Below are 27,043 nucleotides of genomic sequence, written 5' to 3'. Positions count from 1 at the left end.
CCACCGCAGGAAAGATCTTGGCCAAAATCATGCTCAGCAGGCTAGTCGAGCACATCTCAGAAGGTGTGCTTCCAGAAACCCAGTGTGGCTACCGGAAGACTAGATCCACCACTGACATGATCTTTGTTTTAAGACAGCTAATGGAGAAAAGCAGAGAACATCAAAAGGACCTGTACATAGCCTTCATCGATCTCAGCAAAGCCTTTGACACCATTAACCGTGAGTTGCTCTGGAAACATCTCTCCAAACTTGGGGTCCCACCCAAGTTTCTCAGCATCCTCCAGCAGCTGCATGATGGGATGCAAGCCAGAGTGCTCGTCGGAGGACTCCAGTCAGAGCTCTTCAAGGTGAAAGTCGGGGTGAAGCAGGGCTGTGTCTTGGCTCCAGTGCTTTTTAACATCCTCCTCTCTGCCACCACGTGCCTCTTCCACCGTGGCATGGGACATGAAGACGGTGTCCATATGGAATACCGCCTAGACGGAAGCCTCTTCAACATCAGACGGCTCCAGGCTCACACAAAGACAAAAATCTGTCAGATCTGTGAGCTTCAGTATGCTGATGAGAGCTTCAGCACGCCCTCGACACCATTTCCAATCTGTACCAATCCTTTGGTCTTCAGATCAACATTAAAAAAACAGGTCATGTTCCAACTCGCTACCCCAACCTCCACATCCCCCAGCTTTCACATTAATGGCACTCCACTAAACGTAGTGGACCATTTCACCTACCTTGGCTCCACTTTATCTTCAAACTGTTCCCTTGACACTGAAGTCCACACCCGTATTAATAAAGCATCATCATCCTTTGGTCGCCTACGCAGCAGGGTCTTTGAAAACCGAAACCTGAAGACCTGTACCAAGATTGCTGTGTACAACGCAGTGTGTCTCTCCACTCTGCTCTACGGGTCAGAGTCATGGACTCCATATCGCCGGCACATTACTACCTTGGAAGCCTTCCACATCCGCTGCCTGCAAAAGATCCTTGGCCTGTCCTGGGAAGATCGAATTCCCCATACAGACATCCTCGAAAGCACCAATTCCATCTGCATGGAAGCGGCCGTGGCGAAAAAACATCTTCGGTGGATTGGACACACCATTCGCATGCCAGACAACCGCCTGCCCCGCCAGGTCCTCTATGGCCAACTGAGAGGTGCAAAGCGTTCTGCTGGGGGCCAAAAGCGGCGCCTCAAGGACTACAGCAGGGACCTCCTAAAGCGAGCCAACATCAACCCCACGCAGCTTGAAACACTTGCACTCAACAGACCAACCTGGCAGATCACTTGTGCTACTGCAATCTCTGAAATACACAAAATTAACCAAGCCAGACGAACCGAGAAACGCATTCAACGACACCAGCGGGCAGCTGGTACCCCCCTGGTATCCGGTTTCCCTTGCTCCATCTGTGGTCGAGTCTGCGGCTCAAGAATCGGTCTCTATGCCCACGAGAAGTGGCACCAGCGACAGAGTTGCTGACCCCCCCCCCCCCACCCCCACCCCCCTACCCATCCTCCCCTCCCTTGGAGCAAGTGTCATCATCAGACATGATGGACAGCTAGAAGTGTGTACCTTCATATTTGTTCTCTGGCTCTCTGCAAACTTCTCAAACATCTCCTCCATACATTTCTGGAACTGGTCAACCCTTGATTTTCTTTTTTTTCCTGGCTTTGAGGTAGACCTTTTCCCGAAGCTGACATCACTGCTTTCTTGATCCTCATTATTATCGTGAGCGCTGTCTTCACCACTTAAATTGTCTACACTCGTACTGGGAGCGGGGGTGCACGGGGTGCACGGCCGGGCTTCGTCCGTGTCGCTGGCCCCCTCGTCACTGTCGACCGGGGTCGGATGCTGTGCATCTGGTCGCGTGCTCGGGCCGGGGGACGGAGAGCTGATAGAAGCGCCAATGGCGACGAGGTGGTGCGGCACACTGGCTGGTCGATGCTCTAGGATGTCATTCAGTCGATCGTAAAATTTGCACGTTTTTCTTCCTCTACCAGACGTCTTGTTGTTATCAGTTATTGTTTTGTATTCTTGCCTGAGGCCTTTCATTTTCTGGCGCCACTGATCGCCAGTGCGGTGAAAACCTTGGGAACCCATCTTCTCACCTATTTTGTGAAAAACTGCTTTATTCCTCCTGGTTCCTTCTAATTGGGCTTGGATGGTCCCGTCAGCCCAAATTGATATCAGGGCTGAAGTTTCATTGTCGCCCCAGTTTACCCCCCTGTATTCGTTCTTTTCGCACGTGCTGTTATTGTTGTTACTCGCCATGTTTTCAAGCGCAAAATACCCAGGATGCATGTTTGCAAGTACCCGTATGGACTCCTCTGACGTGTAGCGAGGCCACTCCCCCCGCAAGCGAGCATTTGCTCTGGAGCAAATTTAACCCAGTTGCGTTCACACGTGCAAATTTACATCGGTGCTGCTTCGCAAACAAGCATTTGCTCCGGCGCAAATTTTTAAACCACTTCCCTGAGGTGGATCAAATTTGGTCCGGTGTAAGCTCTTTTCCGGGGCTACGCCGGAGCTAATTTGCACGTGTGAACGCTCTACTGGGGCAGCCCCGGCGTAGCACCGGACCAAATCTTGCCGTGTGAACACCCCTTTAGTCACCATCCGACTACATTTCTCAAGCCCCAATGACATCCCGATGTCGCTGCTGTAGATCCTGGTTGTGTGGATCAGGGAGTCTATGTCCCTTTCGCTCTTAGCATACAGCTTTATGTCATCCATGTAGAGGAGGTGACTGATCGTAGGTCCATTTCCGAGGCAGTATCCGTAGCCTGTCTTGGTGATTACTTGGCTTAGGGGGTTCAGTCCTATGCAGAACAGCAGTGGGGGGAGTGCATCACCTTGGTATATGCCACATTTGATGGACACTTGGGTAAGTGGCTTGCCATTGGCTTCAAGTGTGGTTTTCCACATCCTCATCGAGTTCGCGACAAAGGCTCTTAGGGTCCTGTTCACCTTATACAACTCCAAGCATTCAGTGATCCATGTATGTGGCATCGAGTCATAGGCTTTCTTGTAATCAATCCAGGCTGTGCACAGGTTGGTATGTCGGGACCTGCAGTCTTGTGCGACTGTTCTGTCAACCAGGAGCTGATGTTTGGCTCCTCTGGTATCTCTACCAATGCCCTTCTGTGCTTCGCTCATGTATTGATCCACGTGTCCACTTATCTTAGTCGCAATGATGCCTGACATGAGCTTCCATGTTGTGAAGAGACAGGTTATTGGCCGATAGTTGGATGGGACTGCAACCTTTGAGGGATCCTTCATGATCAGGATCGTTCGCCCTTCGGTTAGCCATCCTGGGTGAGTCCCATCCCTCAGCAGCTGGTTCATTTGTGCTGCTAGGTTGGAGTGCTGTGAGTTTCTTTAGCCAGTAGGTGTGGACCATGTCCGGGCCTGGTGCTGTCCAGTTTTTCATATCTGAGACTCTTTCCTGTATGTCTGCCACTGTTATGGTCACTGGGTTCTGTTCAGGGAGGTTGCTGTGCTCCTCTCTCAGGGTCACCAGCCATTGTGCACTGCTGTTATGTGCAACCTCCTTCTCCCATATGCCTTTCCAGTACCTTTCAGTTTCCAGTCTTGGTGGGACAGCTCTGTTGTTAGGACCCTGCCACTGAGCGTACACTTTCGCAGGTTGTGTTGCGAACAGCCTGTTTATTCGTCTGGCCTCATTCTCTTTCGTGTACCGCTTTAGGCGGCTGGACAAGGCTTGGAGCCTTTGTTTGGCAGTATTGAGTGCTTCAGGTATGGTCATCTGGATGTACCTCTTGGGTATCGGCCTTTTTATCACACCTCTCTGGGCCTCCGTCAATTGACAGCACCTGACGCAGACCTTGTTTGGCCGGGCGACGTCATGTCATTCGTTTTATTGTCTCTCATCATTGTATGAGGTAGGCATTAGCGTGAAGGGTCTTGCCCAAGGACCCACACTGGATGGTGGTATGTGCTCATTTTTTGCCCCAAGCGGGATTCGAACCCATATACCGTATTTTCACGACCATTCGGCGCACCGTATGGTTGGGCGCAGTCTCATTAATGGGTGCTATTTCTGTATTTGACACATAGACAAAACGCACTGTATTGTTCGGCGCAGTTTTACAGTGGTAAAACATACGCCAGCTCAAACATACGGCATGCATGCGCGCACGCTAAAAACACGTTAGCTTGTAGCATACGGTAGCATGCCAAGACATACAGATACAAGCTAAAAACATGTTTTTAAAAAGGCAACGGAAGCAAAACTGAATTCCATTGTATTTTATTTAGCCATCGTACAATGTACTCACGTTTTTCGATCAATCATCACCCAGAAATCCATCAAAGTCCTCATCCTCTGTATCAGAATTGAACAATTGTGCAAGTACCGGTAATCCATCAAAAACGCCGGGTTCCCTCTCGTTGTCAGAGTCACTCTCATTTCCATGTGGCTCCACAGAAATGATGCCGGCTTTGCCAAAAACTCGAACAACAGTGCAAGCAGACACGTTCGTCCAAGCAGCCACAATCCATTTGCAAATTGTGGCGTAACTCGCCCAGCGCTGCCTCTCACTCTTTGTAAAGTTGTGTTTGCCATTGATCATCCATTGTTCCCATGCCGCTCGCAACTTTACTTTGAACGCCCGGTCACAACTTTGCTTTGAATGCCCGATTGATGCCGATGTCCAGCGGTTGGAGTTCTTTAGTCAAGCCTCCGGGAATAACGGCAAGCTCAGAGTTCATTTGCTTGACTTGGTTTTTCACCGCTGCTGTGAGATGGGCACGCATGCCAAAAGCATAACCGATGGCTTGAAGTTTGAACTGAGCTTCGTAGGCGTGTCTCTTTGTAGAATTTATTTTCGGGGGTTCTTAGAAACCAAAACCGAAGTTGTTTTGCAACAATGCACATAGCCACACTCTATACAGGTGTTGGTACCTGCTTGGAGCGTCCCTTTAGCGTGCACTTACACACCCACCCTTCACTGATTGGCCGACTTCTTTGCCGCATGCCTGTCCACAGTCACTTCCGCCTTTTCTCTATATAAACAGCGTGTCGGCTGTCAGTCAGGTTTTGGAACTCAGCGCATACACAAGACGCTCCGCATCATAAGGCGTCCTGTCCATTTTGGAGACAATTTGAGACTTTTAATGGCGCCTTATAGTCATGAAAATGCGGTATATATTTATATATATATATCCGTGTACTTTATTTAATGACGGTTGACCATGGGTCCGCACGAGACCTTAATTTGGACCGGATCCGTACTGCAGTCTACCATTCAAGATATCCTGGTAACATGACTTTCAAAGCAAAATGATATCAATCTTCCAATACACCTCATAGTCACAAACCATATGAGTTGCACCCTAATAAAATCCAAAATAAGACTGATTATTTTAGCGCTGGATACAATGAATGCCTAAATCTTCACAATCAGTCTTTACGAGATGTTTGATCAATGGCACTTGGGACTGTTACTGTTGGTAATGGCTCTCACTCTAATCTAAATGTCATATCATAAGTGTTGTCATAAATCTGTGACAAGGGACTGTGCTTTATGGGAATGCCAATGTACTGCTGTTATTGGTGATTTGGTGTGCTTGCATCTGGTAGGAAACTTACTCCAATCAGGCCAGAGGAAGTATTTTGCTAGAATTCCTGTTGTTTTCATTGTCCATATATTAGAGATGGTCGTTCAGCAAAGTTTCAAATGAGCATAAGTGGTTCAGAAAATGGATGGATGGATTACTAGTTGGGAGGGGGGGAACAAATATTTTCCCCCCTTGAGTTTCCCTATCTATCTTGTGCAGGTAATTCTCAGCTTGGAGCATCCATCGTGGACGCATTGGACACGCTGTACATCATGGGCCTGCACGAAGAATTCAAGGACGGCCAGGAGTGGATCGAGCAAAATCTGGACTTCAGTGTGGTGTGTACCTAACTCCAATTAATTCACAGGTCGATTTTCAATTCAACAAAAAAAAGTACTATATCAACAATTCAAGAATGCTGCTCTTTCAACAGTAGTGATGACATCGTATTGAACATTTCAGTCAGGGAAAAGAATGCTTAAACAATAACAATTAAGGAGAATGAGTCTTCTTGTATGTACTTTTCAGATGTTTTGGCCATGTCCGGATGTTTATCCAGGTGGAGACAAAGGGGAGCTAGAAAATAAACTGTAAGAATGCAAAAATATATACTGGTGTTTCCGTGAGCTACGGTGACTGTTTAAGCTAATCTTTTGCAATGTTGAGAATCTGCCGGACCATCGAACGACTGGCAGGTGCTTACTTCCCCAAACTGAACAGATATCAGAAATACTTTTTCCTCGGCAAGAGACAGTCTAAAACGCTTAATGTGTGTGTTGGGGTGGGGGGGGGGTGGGGGGCCTTAACCTCATTTAATGTTAGAAAACTACGGCTAGTCACCTCCAAAATTCATATGCATCTCACCATCTATAACCACAGCAATCTCTGAAAATATCAAAACAATTGATTTTTATTGCCCTTAAATGTTTTCCTCATTATGCGACACTAGGCCTCAGTGCTCACCTATGGAGAGGAAGACGGTCATGTCCATAAAATCTCAAACATTGGTGCGATTGTTTTTATATTTTCAGAGATTGATGTCCATGAAATCCCAAAAGCTCTGGCAACCATGTTGATATTTTCAGAGGTTGGAGTAGGCGTAATTAGTTATGTGCATGTGAATTTTGTGACATTAACCCCCACAGTAAGCTTTTATACATTGAGCGTTTTAGACTGTCCCATTTGTAGTTAATGCAGTGCCACAGTTGTGTGTTATTCATTCACATCCACCCCGAAAAAAAAAAAAACATCCCCACTCAAATAGACTACTGGATCAGGAAATAAACAGGTAGGAAAATAGATGGACCAAGATAAAAATATTCATAGTGCTTCACATTTTGTGGAAACAGCCTTATTCCAAAATGGAATAAATCGTTTTTTTTCCTTAAAATTAATAACACAACACCTGACCGACAATGACAATGTGAAAGTATTTTTGAAAATTTTGCTAATTTATTAAATAGACTGGGGAAACAAATTTATCACATATACCATCGTATTCACAGCCTTTTCCACAAAGCTCAAAATTGAGCTAAGATGTTTGGAAGGCACCCTACCTCTCTGGCAGAGCACAAATTAAATCAAAGGAATTGTCACGCACAAATCTCTGGAAAGGGACAGAAAACAATTGTGCTACTTTGAAGCTTCCGATGAGAACTCTGGCCTCCATCATCCATAAACGGAAGGAGTTCTGATCCACCAGGACTCTTCCTAAAGCCGGCCGCCTGTGTATTGTAAACAACAACAATTAGTCAGGGAGGTGACCATGAATCCGTTGGGCACTCTGTCAGAGCTCCAGCGACCCTCTGTGGAGAGAGGAGGACCTTTCAGAAGGACTGCCATCTCTGCAGCACTCCATCAATAAGGCCTGCCAGGTAAAATGGCCAGACGGAAGCCACTCCAGCGGGGGCACCCGAAGGTCTCTCAAAACCTAAAAAAAAAAAAAAGGAAGATTCTGTAGTCTGATGATAACTGAACTCTTTGGCTTGAATGTCCGGCATAATTTTTAGAGGAAACCAGGCGCCGCTCATAACCTGACCAATAGTATCCCTACAGTGAATCATGATGATTAATGGATGGTTTTCAGCTGTAGGAACTGGGATTGAGTCAGGATTGCAGGAAATAGGAATGTATCAAGTGACATCCTGGATGAAAACCTGCTCCACAGTTGTCAGGACCTCAGTCTTGGGCAAAGGTTTACTTTCCAAACCTTAAACACATAGCCCAGACAACCAAGGAGTGGCTTTAGGACAACTGTGTAAATGTCCTTGAGTGGCCACCCAGAGTCCAGACTCAAATCTGACCAAGCATCTCTGGGGAGAAAATCAAAATGGCTGTGCACCACTGCTCCCGATCTAACCTGATAGATCTTGAGATATGCTGCAAAGAGGAATAGTCAAAACTGCTCAAAGATAAATGTGTCAAGGTTGTGGCAGCATATTTCAAAAGACTTGAGACTAATTACAGCCAACGGTGCCAACAAAGTATTTAGCAAAGGCTGTGGATACTTATGTACATGTCATGTGAAGCTGTGCTACGGACATTCGGTTCTCTCTTGTGGAGTCTTATTTGTTGATTTTTGGCTGCTGGCCTTAACTCCCTTTCCCACTCTGTGAAATTGACCTCACTGACTTCCTGTTCTGTGTTTCTCCAAAGAAAACACCCAAGTTTATTTGCTTCAGCCTTGTTTGGACTATTGTGATGCAACACATTGTATTGTCTGAATAGTGTAAGACTACAGCACACACGTAGTCTATGATGGAACTCTTCTTTCATGCAGCCGTTAATGTCCATTCAACTTCTAAACCTTTGATCCCTGTTGTTCACCTGAAATATTTTTAAACCTTTCAGATTATACTGCCAACATTTAAACCATTTACATTTTCAAATAGGCCTCCAACTGTCACATAATTTCCCCAAAAGGTTATGTGAACATAATAATGATACTGTATTGGAATCTATTCTCGTACAACCCACATTTTTTTATTTACTTACTGCCGCCCACACACAACTCTATTCTCATAAAATGAGCCCTTTGTTTCTTGTAATGCTATGACCTTATTCTCGTTACGTGATGACGTTCTGATTTTAATTTGTATTTTTGTAAGTAGTGATTTTTTTAATCACTTGACGGCAAGTGATTAAAAAAATAATCAGGTTAATCATGTGATCAATCATAGTTTACTGTATGATTAATCTTTTTGACCTTTTAGTGAAAGCATTTCAAGCATAATTTCAAGTATGGCACCACGATTTTTTGCTTTTATGACATCTCCAGCATCTACCTAAGACTTTCCTTCGGCAAAACAACATAAACACCACCACCACAAAAGGACTTTTGATCGCGGTGTTCCACCCTATGGAACTGAACTATGACGAGAAGTGAAACAATAAGTTCAGTGAGTGTGTGTGCACTGTATGTGCATGTATCCAGGTGTGCATGCGTGCCTGGGTCCCCCCTCCACCCTGCAGTTCCGTGCATGTGCATTTGTGTGTCCCCTTCCCCCTAAAATTTATGCATGTGTGATACACAATGAAGCAGTTGTCCTCATACAAGGGCACACAACATGTCTTACACGGCATTCTGGTTTCACTTTACGAAGGCATCTTCTCTGTGATGCGGTTTTTGCATGATACAGACGATGTTCGTGCACACAGAGCCTCTTTTGATGGCTACTTCTTACTTTTGCGCGGACGAAAGCGTCCTGCTGCTTTCAGTAACTCCATCTTCCTCGGTGTAAGATTTTGTTCCCCGAAAGCAATCATCATGGGTTAATTGTTTTGATTTCTCTATCGCTACAGGTTCGAATGCACTCTCTGCTAACTACACGCTACTCCACAACTCCGCCTATGCGTCCCTCCCCCTCTACATCTGCTTGTTCTGCAGCATGATCCTGGCTGATCCCTTACAACCGCTGCCACCTGCTGGACAGATTTTAAATTATTTACAAGGCAGGCAAGCCTGATCCTGAGTCAGAGGCTGCGTCTGACCCTCCTGCATTCTACAATGCAAAAAAATGTTACACATATTAACACGTCATAGGTGGTAGTAGTGTTTTTTCTTGACCTTATTGATACATCACGGGGAAGAGCTAATATAGAATTTACCATGAAGCAGTCCTGGTTCATTCTCATCACTCATCGTGGCTAGCTGCAGTTTGGCCTGCATTTTACCTTGGACACATAAAAATCCGTTTTGGGTGACTACGGGATCAAGTTGTGGTCACTTATTTTTAGCATAAGCTGGCGAGGGAGGGCGGATTGTTTGTCTGATTGTTTTTCTTTTTTGTTTTTTTTGACGTGTCAATAATTCCGGATTAATCACGACCATTGAAATGTTGTTAAGGGGGCTATTTTATTTCTATTCTCTTAAACTAAATTTGTTCTCATGTTTTCTCCCTTAAATTGGGATGATATACTTTTGCAACCACAATGTTTTCCTCATAACTACTTTATTCTTGTCATATGAGTTGTTAGTATGATACCTTTATGCTCCTAAAATTGACTCTTTCCTCACATCACTTATTCCCCTCAAGCGATGACCTTTTTATTAATATTACGGTCATTCTCATAAAATTCAACGTTTTCTTTTCTTGTGACTATTTAATTTTTTTCTCCATAATACTGCAAATTGAAATTTGAAAATGTGACTTTTCCCCCCCCATATTAGAGTATTCGGGAAAAATCACATCCTTGCATCTGTCACAGAATTTTGACCAACCGTCCATATCTTTTAACACTCACGCTGTGTTTTGCCTCACCACTGTCATGATCTTTCATTTGCAGAATTACCTGTAAATCTTTATTCTGTCCATCACTATCTTCCATGTTCCCTTCCTGTCTTCCTTCATATTTTATTTTTGTTCCTGTTTTGACATTCCGCTTACTCATGTCTTGCTAGTCAAACACAGTCCAGATGGGACAGAATATGTAACAGTATGAGACTGAGCCACACAGAAGCCTAATTAGCCTCTGAGGACCACCGTGGCAGTGCCCTGAAATGGAAGGAAACACTAGAAAGATGGAGATCGTTGATGGAATAAGACACAAGAAGCAGAATCTCGCATCAAAACCGACAAGTGAAATTGAGAAAGAGAGGCAGTAGAAGTTAATCAAATGTCCCCTGGAGCATCCTGGCAAAGTAAAGCAAATCCGCCAAAGCAATTGTTAAATAATTGAATAAAATGTCAAACACGATAGAATAGCAGACCGATAATCATAATTATGGATGCAGCACCGGTATCAGTACAATATGTACGTCTGTACAGCACTCATACTCATATACTGTACATGCTCTGATACTTCACTGTGCACACAAAATTTGTGGTTTTCTCAAAAATGGGTCTTGTATTTTGTTATTCTACAACAGTGGTCACCAACTCCAGTCCTTGAGGGACCCTATCATGCATGTGTTAGATGTGAAATGAGCAGCTCATCAGCAAGCTCTGCAGGAGCCTGATAACCACAGGCCTAAGGATTTCAGAAATTCACTAAAAACATTTTTCGGTTCCGAATAATGGGAAACCACGGAAACTAATTTGGGGTTCCGTAAACGTTCATCATGGGAACCCATTTTCTATTTTGACTGATATTCATAATCAAGAATTCTGAGACTCAAAAGTATGATATTCAAAATGTTTGAAAACTACACATGAAATCAAGATGGCTCCCGAGTAAGCAGCCGTCGGCAAGTGCTCTCTTTTTTGCTGTTTTTGTGTTTGTTTTGTCACTTTGTGTTTGTTGTTACGTCGTGTGGACCTTATGTGGACTTTTTTCAGCATTTTTTGGCCACGACAGTCATCAAGGAGGAGACTCTGTGCTCGGTGGTTGCGCCTTCTCGGCAGCATGGGTATACCAGCACTGTTTTTGACTGGGAGGAATGTCGGCGTCATTTGACTGTCGTTGCTGGACAGTCCCGGGGCGCTTGTGTCTTGCGCCTGTAATGGGCAGCTTTTTCACAGCCCCGCTTTGTTCAGCGGAGAGATCGGTGCTGTTGAACGGTCTGCGGCTGGATGGATGTAAGGCTTGAGGAGCCGACGATGAGAAGAAAGGAGCGTTAGCGTGGAGCGCCGATGCGGATTTGGAACTGGTTTGGTTTGGTTTGTTTATTGAACATAAAACATATACAGTAATAATTTGACAGAAAATAAGGTAAATAAAATAGTAAAAAAGAAAGAAATCAGTCTTCATTCAACACAGTTATTATGTTCAAGGGAGTAGGAAGAAGTAAAAAACGTATCTAGTCCTACCCCGTTATGTGTTTATCTAATAAATCATTTTTAAATCAATCAGAAAAGAAAGAAAGTAAGAAGAAATAAGTCTCCATTAAGGCTCATACTTTACTCTTAACCGTGACATTTTTACAACTTTTGGTTTGTATCGGGATTATATACATCCACACCCTGGCACTCTTGTGTCAATTTTCTCTTGTATTCATAATGGATATTTATATACCTTTCTCTATTTATCAACTTAGTTCTGATTTATCATTATATTTAATGTTTAGAATTTATCATTTTAACTGATTGATGTAGGTTGTTTGTACAATTTTTTTTGAATTTTTTTTGAACTCAGCAAGCGATTTACTCATTTTCAGGTCCGTTTCGAAATTATTCCACAGATTAACACCTTTGATAGATACACTTCTTTGCTTGGTGTTTGTTCTTGTTTTGATTTTTTTGAATAAGTTGGTACCTCTTAAATCATAGCTGCTTTCTCAAATTTCGAAAAACTTCTGTTCTGATGATTTTCTGTTCTTTTTCAGCTCTTATTTTATTCTTTTTCTCTGTCCGAACTAATGTGTTGGCCGTGGGCATCGGTTAGCCTTCGGGCCTGCTCTATAAACAGCTAAAGTGATGGGAGATTGTGATTTTCTTGGAATATTGTATAAGTGATCGTTTGAAAATGTAAACACTATCAGAGATTTGTAGAACGAAAGTGTGTTGATATTTATCTGGTACCTAATACTGTGAAAGATCATTAACACGAGTGCCTTCACATGCCGTAAATGATCATTCATTATAAATGAAGCATACATTTTTGTAGGTAATTTGAGCATATTTATTTCATAATTCGAGTGTGTATCAAAATGCTCCCTTCACGTTGATCAGGACCCAAGAATTAGCTCCGACTTTGAACAAGGTGACCCCTGCCATAGGTTACTGATTTTAATTTATACATCAATTTCAAAAAGTCATGGTTTCGAGATACGGGATGACCCGTGTATAATTGTGTGGGTGTGGGTGTGGGTGTGGGTTGATGTCTGTCTGTCTGTCTGTCGTCAATTTTACAAATTGAAATCGAAAAAGTAGTGTTTCCATAGTGCTTCAGTTAACATTCAGGTATGCCTTCCCTATTAACTCATTCAGTACCAGCCAATTCTAGACCAAGTCTGACATTTCAAGTCAGGCAAACACTCATGGGGAAAAAAAAGAATGTGTGGATAAGAAATGTGGATAAGTCACTCTAACAGGAAGGGCAAGCCCTCAGCATGCCACTCCATTTTAACTCAAGGTCGATTTGCAACTTGGTTAACTCACTGCAGCTCCTGCTATTGTCTTGCAAAACAGCAGAAATCCTGACCGCTGGGATTAAGCTACTCTAAATTTGGATGTACAGTGATTTGGCTTGCACTGACCTGGAAATGTTAAGATCTGCACCCAACAAAAGACTCCAATTTCCTCACTGCGTAACAGGAGAGGCACCAATCAGGACATTCAGTGATTTTCTAGCTATGTTAATGGTTTGACAACCAAAGAAGACATCTTGCGATCATAGTCGTTGTTCCACAACTCCTTTCCCAGTTTTTCTCCTCTTAACCTCACCATGGGTATTGGTGTAAAATGTCACCACCACTTTTAAAGGGGAAGTCGAGTCAAAAATATTCTTTGTAATAATGTGGCCTAGGCATCACCACAAGTCTAAACACAGCATTCTGATTAATATTGTGTTTGTGGAAGACAAATTAAGCTGAATAATGTACTTGTTTTTATCCATCTCAGGGTACTGCCATTTTGCCTTGTACTACTACTTGGTGTTGACTGAAAATGACATCACAGTGCCGAAGGGCTCATCTTGAAAACCGAGTTTCGATTAGTGGGGGTGGTTTGAAGATACAGTATTATTGTTAAGGTTTTTTTTTCCTTGACTTTCCCTAAGATTGATTCAATGCCTTTCACCGGAAAACAATGCATCTGTGAGGAACTGCGGAATGTTTTGGGTGCCTTGGTTTTCTACTTGTTGTCCTTCCGCATCGGAGTTTCCACGGCATTTCCAAAACTCTGTCATCAAATGCATGAACTTCAACAATCATGCTCCTGGGGGTGGGGTGATGGTCTGTGTGTGTGTGTGTGTGTGTGTATAGGAGGGGCGGGGGGTCAAATGCAGCAATCGGGTGCACCTGTGTGTCATGAACAGGCAAATGAGATTGGATTAAGCTCCAGTTTCGCTCTGCTTTGCAAACAAACATAAATTGGTGTTGACCTCCTCTCACGCCCTCCCTGCTCTTCACTTTTAACACCCCTAAGCTATAATCAGTTTTGAGCTGCATTAGGAGACTGATTCTCGATAAAGCATTGTACCATTCCTGGCACAGTGTGATCTGGCAGACACATACTGTAGGTGTCAAATGCATAAAGCTGTGAGGGCTATGAGGTTATATGGCTGTTGATAGTTGTGTCAATCTGAAATCTGAAACACACAGAGAGCGCGGGCCTTCACCAAGGCTTTAACATTCACAGAGTTGTGTGCGCCAGAAGCCATTCATCCATTTTCTGTACCATCCCGGCTGACTCTGGGCACAAGCACATAGAAACAAACAGCTATTCACACTCAGATTACAGTGTCTTCAATTTACCTAACATGCATGTTTTTTTGCATAAGGGAGTTTTGAGAAACCCCACACAAGCTTTACACAAAGGAAGGAGCCCAGATTCAAACCCACAACTTCTAAACTGTAAGACGGATGTGCTCTCCATTTGACAAATATCATATTGGCCCGAATATAAGACGGCCCTGATTATAAGACGACCCCTCTTTTTCAAGACTCAAGTTTGAAAAAAGACTTTTTGAACACCAAATTAATTTTTATACAGAAAATAATTACAGTACATCTGAAACAAATGATTATAACAATACAGTAATCCCTCGTTTATCGTGGTTAATGGGGACCAAAACCACCCGCGATAAATGAAAATCCGCGAAGTAGCGACCAATTAACTCATTGAATACCACCCCTTTTCACTGGAGCAACCCCCTCAATCCCTCACATTTTACTGAATTTTGACTGATTTGCAAGGCCCACAGAATTTTCTGTTCTATGGCTATATATACATGCAACCTGTCAAAAGAAAGGTGAGACTCTCTTCTTTCAGCAGAAAAAAAAGTTTGTTTCTATCTTTCTCCGTTCGTTGGCAATCAGCATTAGAAAACTGCTAAGTTTTATGGAAAAGCCGATTTCCTGCAGAAATCCAGAGAAAATGAGCTTTTTGTAAAAGCATGCATTTCAAGCATCATTTCAGGTTTTACACTATTTTTTGCTTTTGTGACAGCTCAAATACCTCCATAATGTGTTCCTCCTACAAAAGAACATTACAAATAATGTTTTTGTAGCAAAATAATTTATTTGCACACAACAAAACTATTGAACTATGAACAAAAGTGCAGCTGTGGAGAAGATGGTTTTTGGCTTCCATCCGGTTTGTCACCACATCGATTCATCCCACCACGTCCAGATGCACGACCTATAAATTATAGAAACATAAAAAGTTGCAAATATATCTTGCTGCAGAGTGAGGTACAGTCATTTTATTTACCTTTCTTTCCACCACCAAAGCGAGGAGTCGTCATCTTTTGGCTTCTGGTTGGACAATCTGTAATTTATAGAAGTATGTACAATTACCACACTTTTATTTTTCTATTTTTTATTGTTGCTTTCCACTTACATTTCAACATCTCTCACACACACACATACATGCTCGCACACTGCTATTTACACCATTCATTCCACGTAGCTCAGCATCCAATTTGAAATGAAATGGAATATGAATTTAACACTAGTGGTTTTAGCAGATCCAATCCACTATCCACATACGCCCCTCCTTCACTGTACGCCCTTTCTACTACTTCTGCGGCGTGATCCTGGTTGATTTTTGCACCACTGCCACCCGATGGCCATTTTTTTGCTATTTAACATTGCCGTCAAGCCTAATCCTGTGGTGATAAGTTGCATCAGACTCTCTTGCACCCTCCCCCATGAAAAAACGTGATTGACGTATTAATACGTCATGGGGAGGGAGCGGCTATGCGCTAGTTGACGTATTTATACGTCAAAGGGTGTAAATGAGTTAACATACTGTATACCATAAATTCCGGGCGACAGACCGCACCTGATTAAGAGCCGCACGCTCAGATTTATGAAGAAAAATCAATTTTGTAATTATATGCGCCGCACCATATTATAAACCGCTGGCCAATGAGTAGGCGGGGGTTTGCTTCTGCGTCCTGCATATTTTCCAAGTCTCCCTGTTGCAACACACCTGATTCAAATGAACAGGTTCAATGACAGGCTTGTCGATGATCTGATATTTTGAATCAGGTGTTTTTGCAACAGGGAGACTTCGAAAACATGCAGGACAGCGGACCTCCAAGACCGGAGTTCGACACCTGTGCTCTAAACCTACTTTGCCTCAGACTGTTGCTCATTTTCTGGCGTCACTGCAAGCCGATTCTAAACAATTCACAAAACACTGCCTCGGGAGGAAACTTGCTCCACCTTGTCAGCAACAAAAAATATTTTAAAAAATGCTGAATTATATATGTCGATAAATAAAGGGCAAATTTACAGAATGCACTACTGGAGGGGTGCCCAAACTTTTTGGACCTCAGATCGACTTTTCGATCAACCAACCTCCCGGGATCGCCCCTTACCGCGCACGCGCACACGCGCACGCACGCCATGATAAGAAACAGCCTGACACAGAGGCATGCAATGCACATTTGCAGCCTGTTAACTATTTAGCTAGCTCACACGTACCGTTTTAAAGTGCTTCCCTGGGCCCTCTAGATTCCTATTTGCCTGTGCCCTCGGTGAGTTGTACACGAAGCAAACTCTGAATGAGAATAATGACGATAAAAGATGTAGCGCAACAGCTCTGATCACAAGCTGCAATTGCAGACAGCTGAGCGCTAACAACTTCCGGTGACGTAGATCACGCGCCACTGAAGGTTAATGATTTCCCTGCTTTATTTTATTTTATTTTTAAAATATTTTTTCGTGAAAATAAGACTGATAGGATGATTAGGGTGCAGCGTAAATGAACACAAAAAATATATTACTAACATGTACAAAGACATACAAATGGGTTTTTTTCTTCTCCTCTACACCTCTCGGATACACTAGGACAGGTTCCAGTCCTAGATCTACCGGTCGATCAGGATCAACGTAATGGGCACCCCTGCCCTAGTGTAAATGGATGAAGTTTCCTCACCGTGTCTTGAATTTTAGGGGCAAATGCGGCCATTGAAGGGCAGTCTTATGCCCTGTTTATCCTTAAATATACCATATTTCTGCCGGTTGCAACAGTGTAGCTTTGCTTCAATTTCTTCATGACGTGGTTAACCTAATAATCAACCTCAAATGATCAACCTAATGATTAACACCGGATGCATGTATTATTAAATACTTGCATTTGTGTTTCTGATGTCCTAATTTGTCGGTTTCTGTTTTTCCAGAATGTCGAGGTGTCTGTGTTTGAGGTCAACATCCGTTTCATCGGAGGCCTGCTGGCAGCCTACTATCTCTCTGGACAGGAGGTCAGTGCTCACCTGTGGTTCTTCCGGAACAAAACACACAAGACGTGCATTAAGGTGCAGATGTTTTTAGACAACGGCAAGTTTGCCTTTACAACCTTGGTTTATACGACACGTGGCTGTAGGATATGTTCAACTCCTCCAGAGGATTCTTGGCTTTTTGCCTCACTGAGGAAAACATTCTCACAGCAGGGGTTATAAACATTTTTTTTAAAAATCGAGAACAATGTTATTCCCTCACATGTTATTATGTAAGGTTTAAGATTTACCTGCTTTATTTTATTAGATTTTTTTAATACTTTTTGTGAAAATGAGACTCATAGGATGATCAGGGTGCAGTGTACATTAACACAAAAAAAGTATTACAAACATGCAGAAAGACACACAAATGGTTGTTTGTTTATTTTCTCCTCTTCATACCTCGCGATCGACTTGGGACCAGTCCGTGATCTACCGGTCGATCGCGATCGACATAATGGGCCCCTCTGCCCTATATGAAATTTAGTATAAATGATTCGAATGAAAGTATTTGTGAATGGGTTATATAATCCGGTAGAAACGCTAAAATTATGAAACATGAGATATAATGTAACTTCAACTCTCAAAAATCTGAATGAAAACTGAGCTCTCTGGTGCAAAATAGTGAAAATGAACACAAAACCATCAGTGGTGCAATACATTACTCTGACAGTTGTGCAGTTGGTGCAGATCATCGTTGTACCATTTTAAAGTGACCAGTAGCAGTAATTGTAGTACAACTTTAGGTGAGCAATTATGCAGAAAGTACTTCAGTGCTTTAAAGAGTCTTGTTCTGTGGAATATTGATCGACAATGACGACAAGTGCAGTAATACTGTCCCACAGGGGTGTGCAAAAATTCAAAGAGCCACCATAGATTTAAGTCACTGTTTAGGGAGTTAATGGCAAGAGGGAAGAAGCTGTTTGAATGTCTGCTGGTTTTGGTGCACATATTCCATCCTTACACACTTAAACTCCCTCCTCTGCCTTTGATACAGAGCCTTGCTATGTATCGTCCTGGGACAAGTGACACCATGCTGGTCTACACCCTTTGGCTTAATTCTTCATGTCCCTGGTGGGGGGCATTTAACTCTGACTTTTCTTTTGTCAAACACTGAAGCTTTCAAGCTAATTGCACACTGATGTTAGCCTCCACTTCTTTTCAAGGAGGAGAGATTAAGGCCATTTCTACTGGTTATCCGGTGTCACGTTGCAGGGGCAGCAGCTTTAGCAGGGAACCACTGACTCTCCCCACCCACCTCTTCCAACTCTTGGGGGGGATCCTCCTGCCCCTGGAACACGCCTGGAACACCTCACCAGGGAGCGTCCAGTCAGTATTCGAACCAGATGCCCGAACCACCTCTAGCTCCTCTCGCTGTGGAGGAGCAGCACCTTGACTCTGAGTCCCTCACAGATGACCAAACTTCTCCCCTTATTTGTAAGAGAGAGCCTAGACTCCCTGCGGAGAAAACTCATTTCAGCCGGTTGTATCTGGTATTTTGTTCTTTCAGTTACGACCCACTGTTTGTGACCAGAGGTGAGGTTTCTCACTCCATCATGTCTGAACACCATGTGGAAGACACTCATTTCAGCCGCTCGTCCGGGATTTTGTTCTTTTGGTCACAAGTCATAGCTTGTCACCATACAGTAGGTGAGGGTAAAAACAGAGCAACCCGGTCAATAAAAAGTGAGGCCAGGCATCCTGCCCTCACAAGACCCCAATATATTTGAACGCCTCTACTTGGGGTACGATCTCATCGCCGACCTGGAGAAGGCATTCCACCCTTTTCTGCCAGAGGACCTTGTTTTCAGATTTGTAGGTGCTGATTTTCATCCCAAAAGCTTCACACTTAGCTGTGAACTGCTGCAGTGAGAGTTGTTGTTGCTTGAAGAAGACAATAACTCGGCTGTGCCTGGAAATTCTGTTTATAAAGGTTATGAACATGAACAGTCCAACCCTCACTTGAAACAAATCTGACTTGCTGCCGGCAAATCGAACCAAACTCTGTCATAGGTGGTGGTTCGTACCCCCTACTCCCACAGCACCCCACACATAAATCCCCGGCGGACTCGGTAAATTACCTGCTCCTTCTCCAAATCCGCAAAACACATGTAAACTGGTTGGCTCTCATGCACCCTCGACAACCCTGCCGAGGGTGTAGACCTGGTCCATTGTTCCACGGCCAGGACAAGCCACACTACACCACCCCGGTCTGCCAATCCAGAGGCACTGTCAATGCCGATATATTTCTGATTTTATGAACTTTTTTCGGTCGTTGCCTTCTGCAAAAAAGGAAATTGTCTAGTGAGCATAACTTTCATTACATAGTACAGAAGCTACCCTACTTTTAATCCTTCAAGTTACAAGCATTTAGACCAGTGGTCGTTAAACCTGGGGTTCGATCGAACGCCAGGGGTTCAGTGAATCGTTCTCAGGGGTTTGACGGAGTCTCTGCCATGGAGGTTAAGACACACCTGACTCAACATGGCAATTAGTTAGGATACGCCCGCTTGGCCATCACTGGCTGCAGATGATCACATTACATTGCTTGTCCAATCAGTGCTGCGGGAAATTTAGTTCGCTCTGTAGTCAACATGTGAATCGTTCGTTCTCGTTTTAAAAAATGCCGTTTTTTTTAGAGCTGTCAAACGATTAAAATATTTAATCTAATTAAAAACGCAACTGTCATAATTAACTCAAATTAACTCATAATTAATCGTGATTACTCAAACATTTTTTATCGTTTCTGAATTTCCTTTTATATTTTTTTGTCCTATTTTTCCCCCTTTTAATGCTCTCATCAACATGGAATCATGAATCAGTTTTCAATGTGCAAAATGCAAATATTTACTGAAATAATTTCGATTTTCAATTTTACATGAACATTTTTCACTTGGAGCAGTGATTCACACATAATCTCTCACACAATATTACTGTCCATCAACTACAGTGAAAAAAATATTTTGTCACACAACAGCTGTTTTAACAGCTATTTTATGGAATCAAAACAGAGCAATATAAAATTATAAAGTGCGCATCTAAGGTAAACTAGTACTCAGCCTATAGTGGATTTAAGCCCTGGTTGCATACTTCGTTTTTCTCAAGTTTGCTTTGAACACAGCAGTCAGGCTATGTTGATTCTGTTGGTCCTTTTGCGCGGAAGTCTCTCCATGGTTTTGTGCAGACATAATTTCGGATGACTACACTTGGTTCGATGACAACACTGGAGACGTTTTATTTTCAGTGTGGTCTCTAGGTTGCTACCACTGCACCGCTGAACTCTCGACTTGCCTCAGTGCACCGTCGCTGTCAGACGAACACACAGAAGCTCCACCCCCATTATTTATATGGACTCGGAACACGGTAACCTTCCACACAAAATAGTTCCAAACAAGTAACAATCGTATCAGTGGCATACATTATAGTCAACAGAATGCCTGCCCTTTATTCACCAGAGGCTCATCAACCTAGTCTCATATTTCTCTCCCGAAACGGTGTCTGCTCCCGCTTGGTGTACCTTAGCCTTTTCCGCTACGTACAATTTCTGTTCATAGCTTGTAATGGAGGCTCTCGCTGGCAATCCGTAGTGGAGTTAGATGCAATGCGAATGATTTCAGCTTGAGTCTGGCTGTGGACAATGTTGACAGGCTTGTATGCAGTCGCCATACATTTAGCTATGGCTTCAGCAAATTTGTTCTTCATCGTGTTATCCATTTTCTTCGCTTTGAAATGATCCATAGCTGTCTGTCTTAGACGGAGTACTCACATCAGCTATGTGCTTGGCCATTAAGTGATATTTCAGACTCGACGTGCTATGATGATAGCTCAGTTTACGACTGCAAAATATCCAGGTAACTTTGGTCTTGTCAGTGGAACTATCTGGCAACTTTTTAAAAGGAAACTTTCCATTCATAAACTCTTTCAGTATCCGTTTTCGGTGTCTCGCGCTGCCGTGGCTGGCAAAACAGACATGGGCGTGGACCTGTGCAGCGCACCTGTTGTTTTGTTTCTGGTTTATTTATAGAGTAACGTAACATCCGCTGTGACGTGTGCCACGTTAATCTCGCGAGAAAAAATTTAATCACGTTAAAATTCATTTAAATTAATGCCGATAATAACGCGCTAAACTCACAGCTCTAGTTTTTTTATATCTTGAATTTGTAAAAAATCAAATTTGTATTTTTCACTAATGAATTGTTCATTTGAACTGTTTGAGTTCAGTCCCTCAAACAAGGTTAAGAACGACTGATTTAGACATACAAGCGCACTGCACATACATACATGATGAAATATGTATGTGTGTATGTGTGTGTGTGTGCGTGTGTGTAAAATTTGCGCATCAGTAGAGCAAACCTACTTGTCACTCTTATTCTTGTGGTGAAGAGGAGGATATTATCAACGGAATTGTGATGCATTTTGTTACATTTGAAAATTTTACAATAGGGGTGTTCACACGGCAACTTTTACTCCGGTGCAGCACCGGGGCTGCCTGCCATAGAGCGTTCACACGTACAAAGTTATACCGGTGTAGCCCCTGAAAACAGCTTAAACCAGAGCAAATTCAACCCTGCTCAGGAGGTGGTTTAAAAATTTACTCCGGAGTAAATGCTAGTTTGCGGGGCAGCACCGATATAAAATGGGATGTGTGAACGCTACAGGGGTAGACTCACTACACATGAGTAGAGTTGATTACATACGGGTAGAATGCGTTGCTTTAATGCTCTGTTGTACTTCCGTCATCTTTCCTTTCTCTCTCTCTCATCCTTTTACGGTTTCTGACCACAGCCTTGATTTGTCCGGAGAAGTATAAACCATGGTTTTTCGATATGTCACAAACAAGGCGAGGGAAAGGAAGTACACTTTACTCCTGCCTTGCTCAATCTCTCTGTTTTATTTCCGTATTATTATCGTATTGCACGGCCGCAGAAACTGCCGTACGAACGCAAGTGAGGCTGCACCGGGGTTAACACGCTTCTCTTTAGCAAGCAGCTTTATACGTGTGAACGCTCCACAAAATTTAGACCGGTGTAAGATATATCGCAACAAAATACATCGGTGCAGCACCGATGCAAATGTGTGCCGCGTGAATACCCCTAGTGTGAACAAGAACATTCATATTCGTGGGATGTCATGTTCTACACAAACTCATCAACTGATTCAGATTAGAAAAAGGGGGACTACAAGTCAGTCTAAGACACCGTTAGTACAGGAGAGAAAGAGTCCAGAAGCAAAGGATCGCAGAAGCAAGGCTTCATTATGAATTAATCAAGATTTTTTGGAGCTGCTGGCAAATTACGCCCTTGTAGACGCCCTACATTCGATGGGCCTGCTATCAAACGAGATTCAATTCTGTTCTATTTTCATTCTTCCTCTTGAGAGTGTGACGCTTAGCGAACCAGCAGTCATGATTGTCTGGCGGAGTGAAGACACAGATATTCAAGGCTTTACGCACTAATTTCTTTCACATTGACAAGATCAGACACTGTAACCCCAAATTCAAAATTTTTTTTCTTCCAGAGTCTTTTTTTGAACCCTCCTCCCATGTAGGGCTCAAGGTCATTAAATGGCAAACAATATGAGCTGTAGTAGAAGCAGAAGTGGCATGACGGTGACATACATTAACCATCCCAATACAGCAAATTCATCCCCTTTCCCCTGCTGGCTCTGTGGATAATACGATTTGCTGGTGTCCTTTACATCCACACACTATTAAACTGGCCAAAAAAAAAAAGTGTTTTTGTGGGGGTGCCAAAGATAATGTATTTTACGTGTGTCTGGGTAAGTCTGGACTGTTGAGTCTGTTTCTTTGAAGTGCCTCTTGTTTTAGAGCGAGCAATATTTTTGACAATTGATTGATAATTCATTTAGGGCGGCCCAGTGGTTAGCGCGTCGACCTCACAGTGCAGAGGTGCCGGGTTCGATTCGAGCTCCGGCCTCCCTGTGTGGAGTTTGTATGTTCTCCCCGGGCCCGCGTGGGTTTTCTCCAAGTACACCGGTTTCCTCCCACATTCCAAAGACATGCATGGCAGGCTGATTGAACACTCTAGTTTGTCCCTAGGTGTGAGTGTGCGCGCGGATGGTTGTTTGTCTCTGTGTGCCCTGTGATTGACTGGCAACCAGTTCAGGGTGTCCCCCGCCTACTGCCCGAACACGGCTGGGATAGGCTCCAACACCGCCCCCCGCAACCCTTATAAGGACAAAGCAGATCGGAAAATGGATGGATGGATGGATGGATGGATAATTCATTTGGAGATATCAATAATGCTTGTCATTTATTCTCTAATAAGAACTTGTTGTTTTGTGCTAATATTGCCGAATATTATGAATTTTTGCTTGATATTCACATTACATGATTTGCAGACTGTGATCATGACCATCTTTCACGATATTGCCTCAAAAATGAAAGAACACTGTGTGGACATGCTTGAAAATATGGATAGTGTCAAAATTGGAGCATAAAGAGAATAACAGTATCACAATTTTTGTGTTTTTAGCACTTTTGTGAAACCAGAATATTGAATATCTGAAAAATTATAGCCAATTTGGAAAAAACAGATTCACAACATCAAAATACACTAAAACCTTTGAAACGTCCTTCACACCAAAACCCTTGTTGATCAGTGTGATCAAAGTGAATATTATGAATGAATACAAATTCAAAACATACCAATGAAGTGTAAATTCTTTTAAATCCAGGTTAAAACTATGCTCTTTTCCCCATACCCATGAGTAAGGTCAAGGACAAAGTTTTTTTTTAAATACAGGAAATACTGCTCAAAGTGCTGCACATATTAAAAGATAACATGATGGAAAAATTACAACACCGTATTTTCCGCAGTTTTTTCATAGTTTGGCCAGGGGTGCGACTTATACTCTGGAGCAACTTATGTGTGAAATAATTAACACGTTCTATCATTTGACATGTTATTTTCACATTAAACCGCAAGAGGGGGCTCTAGGCCTGTGTTGATGCTTCCCACATTGACAAAAAAAAAAACCTACGATGAATCTGACGTCAGCGAAGTAGAAGAGGAAGCACTGTTTCGTCTCCCTCCGAAGTTGGCAGAGTTGTTTAAAAGTGACACCGAGGATGAAGATATCATAGGATTTAGCGATTTGGACTGACACTGATGGTTTGGTAAACTTGTTAGCATGATCATTATGCTTCAGTTATCTGAATAACTCTTAATATGTTACGTGAACATACCGGGCACATCTCAGTTCATTGTTTATGCGTCATGTAACGTTAGCATATCGTACTCTTATTCAGCCTGTTGTTTTATTTTTATTTGCCTTCAAAGACGACATGTCTGTTCTTGGTGTTGGATTTTATCGCATAAATTTCCCCCAAAAATGTGACTTATACTCCAGTGCGAATTATGTATGTTTTTTTGTTCTTTATTATGCATTTTATGGCTGGTGCGACTTATACTCAGGAGCGACTTCCGGAAAATACGGTAGAAAAAAAATATATATATACAAATTAAAACATTAAGATGCAATTTCCAGCCCAGCTCAGCATAAATCAATATTTTTAAAAGTTGCAGATGAAGCACAGAATATGTTCATAGGGCGCGCATTTCAAAATTTGGGTCGTGTGACCGCTAACGCCTTGTCACCTCTGTTTTTTAGCTTCAAACAGGGGCAGGTCAACAATAGCTGGTCACATGACCACAGGGCTTTTACTGGAGCATACCATCAGACATGTAAACAACACCCAGACCGTTCAGGGGTTTGAACACAAACAATAACATTTTAAATCAAATCCGAAAAGACACAGGGCGCCAGTGAAGTGACTGCAGCGCAGGAGTAACATGATAGAAACGTCTTCTCCCTGTCAGGTAGAGAGCAGCTACATTCTGAAGCAGCTCCAAGCGAAAAATCGATCAATGATCCAGGTCATAATACAAACAATTGCAATAATCCAAATGTGCTGTAATAAATAAAACCACCCAGTCAGGAGGCAAGTACTACAGTGATGGTTATCTGCTTATCCAGTTTAAAACAGCTGTCAATCATGACGGTTTTTTTTTCTTTCTTTTGTTTTAAACACAGGAACTGAGGGAACATCAAGGTCAATGGCATTGTCAGGGTCACCAAACACAATAGTTTGAGTTTTATTGTCATATAGGTTCAGAAAATGAACTTTCAGATGATCTTTCACTTCCGTCAAACAGTTTTGGACGGACTGGAGCTAGCCACATGAAGAGATTCAGGTCTTTCAAAGCATTTTTAAAATAATGTTTTCTAAAATCTTTTTCTTCCACTGTACTCATGAGTAATTTTAGGAGGATAGTTTTTCTTAACTTGGCTTTTAAATGTCTCAAACACTTTTGTTTGTAAAACGCTTTTTAAATGAAGCACATTGCGTTTCATTGTGTGAAATGTGCTACAGTACATAAATAATAACAAATTTTATTTGCATTGCACTTTACATTTGTTTCACAGTCTAATGAACAGTAAACAGAATAGCAGTAAAATCAAACAATGGGTAAAACGAACATATGAATAAAAAAACACACCAGTCGATAGATCAAATTAAGAAAAGACAGTGAAATGACATCATCTACTGAAAAAAATTAAATAAGTGCATTTAGTGACATTATGAAATGCTAACAGCCGGTTTAGCTTGGAGCACGCTTAACGGCTAACTGCAAGCTGCCCATGCTGGCAACAGGCACCGTGTAAAACATCCATCCATCCTTTATCCAAGCCGCTGATTCTCACGAGAGTCACGGGCGTGCTGGAGGCTATCCCAGCTGTCTTCAGGCAGGAGGCAGAGTACACCTTAAAGTGGTTGCCAGCCAATCACAGGGCAACACACATAGACAAACATCTATACTCACAATCCCACTTTATGGTAATTTAGAGCGAGGGTGTCAAACTCTTTTTTTGTTGTGGGCCACATTGGTGTCCCTCGATGGGCCATTATTGTGAACCCATATAAATATTTTGGCCTTATGTTATCACATATACTCACACCAAATTAACTCGTATTGAATTCAGTCACAGAAATAGTGTGTTAAAGTATTTATCACTTTATTTTAACGAAGGATTGGTAACAAATGCTTGCAATATCTTATTTCTCGGTGTTAAAAGAGATGACAATTTGAAAGAAAGATGAAGTCAACACACATGATTTTCCTTTGCGGGTTACATAAAATGATTTGGCGGGCCAGATCTGCCCCCCCCCCCCCCCCCCCAGGGCCTTGAGTTTGACATCTGTGATTTTGCGTTTTCAATTACCCTACCATTTATGTTTTTGTAATGTTGGAGGAAACCAGAGTACCCGGAGAAAACCTACGCAGGCACAGGGAGGAAATGCAAACTCCACACAGGAAGGCTGGAGGTCGGATTTGAACCCACAACCTCTGCACTTTGAAGCGAACATGCTAACCAGTCCAGCATCATGCTGCCCCATGTAAAACAATGTCAGTTTAATTCATTAAAGGTTTGTTTGGTGTCCTTAGTAAACCATTGAACATGGCTTCAAGGTGATGTTGTGTTGTTGTTGTTTTGTGATGGCAATATAAGTCTAAACTGGGCTCTGATGATCGAGCCTCTCTGCTCGGCGAGACGACTCAAGTCGACTGCTCTCAAGAGGACAACTCATGTTAGTTATCGCCTGCTCTGTAATGTTTCAA

The 27,043-nt window shown here is 42.7% G+C and overlaps 1 protein-coding gene across 2 annotated transcripts in view; it reads left to right on the top strand.

Moving 5' to 3' along the window:
- The window catches only part of man1a2 (mannosidase, alpha, class 1A, member 2), a 127,901-nt gene that overhangs the window by 76,654 nt on the left and 24,204 nt on the right, over positions 1-27,043 (top strand). For both annotated transcript variants that reach the window (XM_086123596.1, XM_086123595.1), the window contains exons 5-6: positions 5,793-5,911; positions 17,304-17,384. In XM_086123596.1, coding sequence (XP_085979722.1) covers positions 5,793-5,911; positions 17,304-17,384 — 200 coding nt within the window. The remainder of the gene's footprint in view (positions 1-5,792; positions 5,912-17,303; positions 17,385-27,043) is intronic.

Source organism: Hippocampus guttulatus, chromosome 11 (assembly GCF_054856545.1).
Source record: "Hippocampus guttulatus isolate MCC_2025c chromosome 11, RoL_Hgut_1.0, whole genome shotgun sequence".
In the NCBI taxonomy this organism is placed as follows: Eukaryota; Metazoa; Chordata; class Actinopteri; order Syngnathiformes; family Syngnathidae; genus Hippocampus; species Hippocampus guttulatus.
This window is presented reverse-complemented; position numbering and strand designations above follow the sequence as displayed.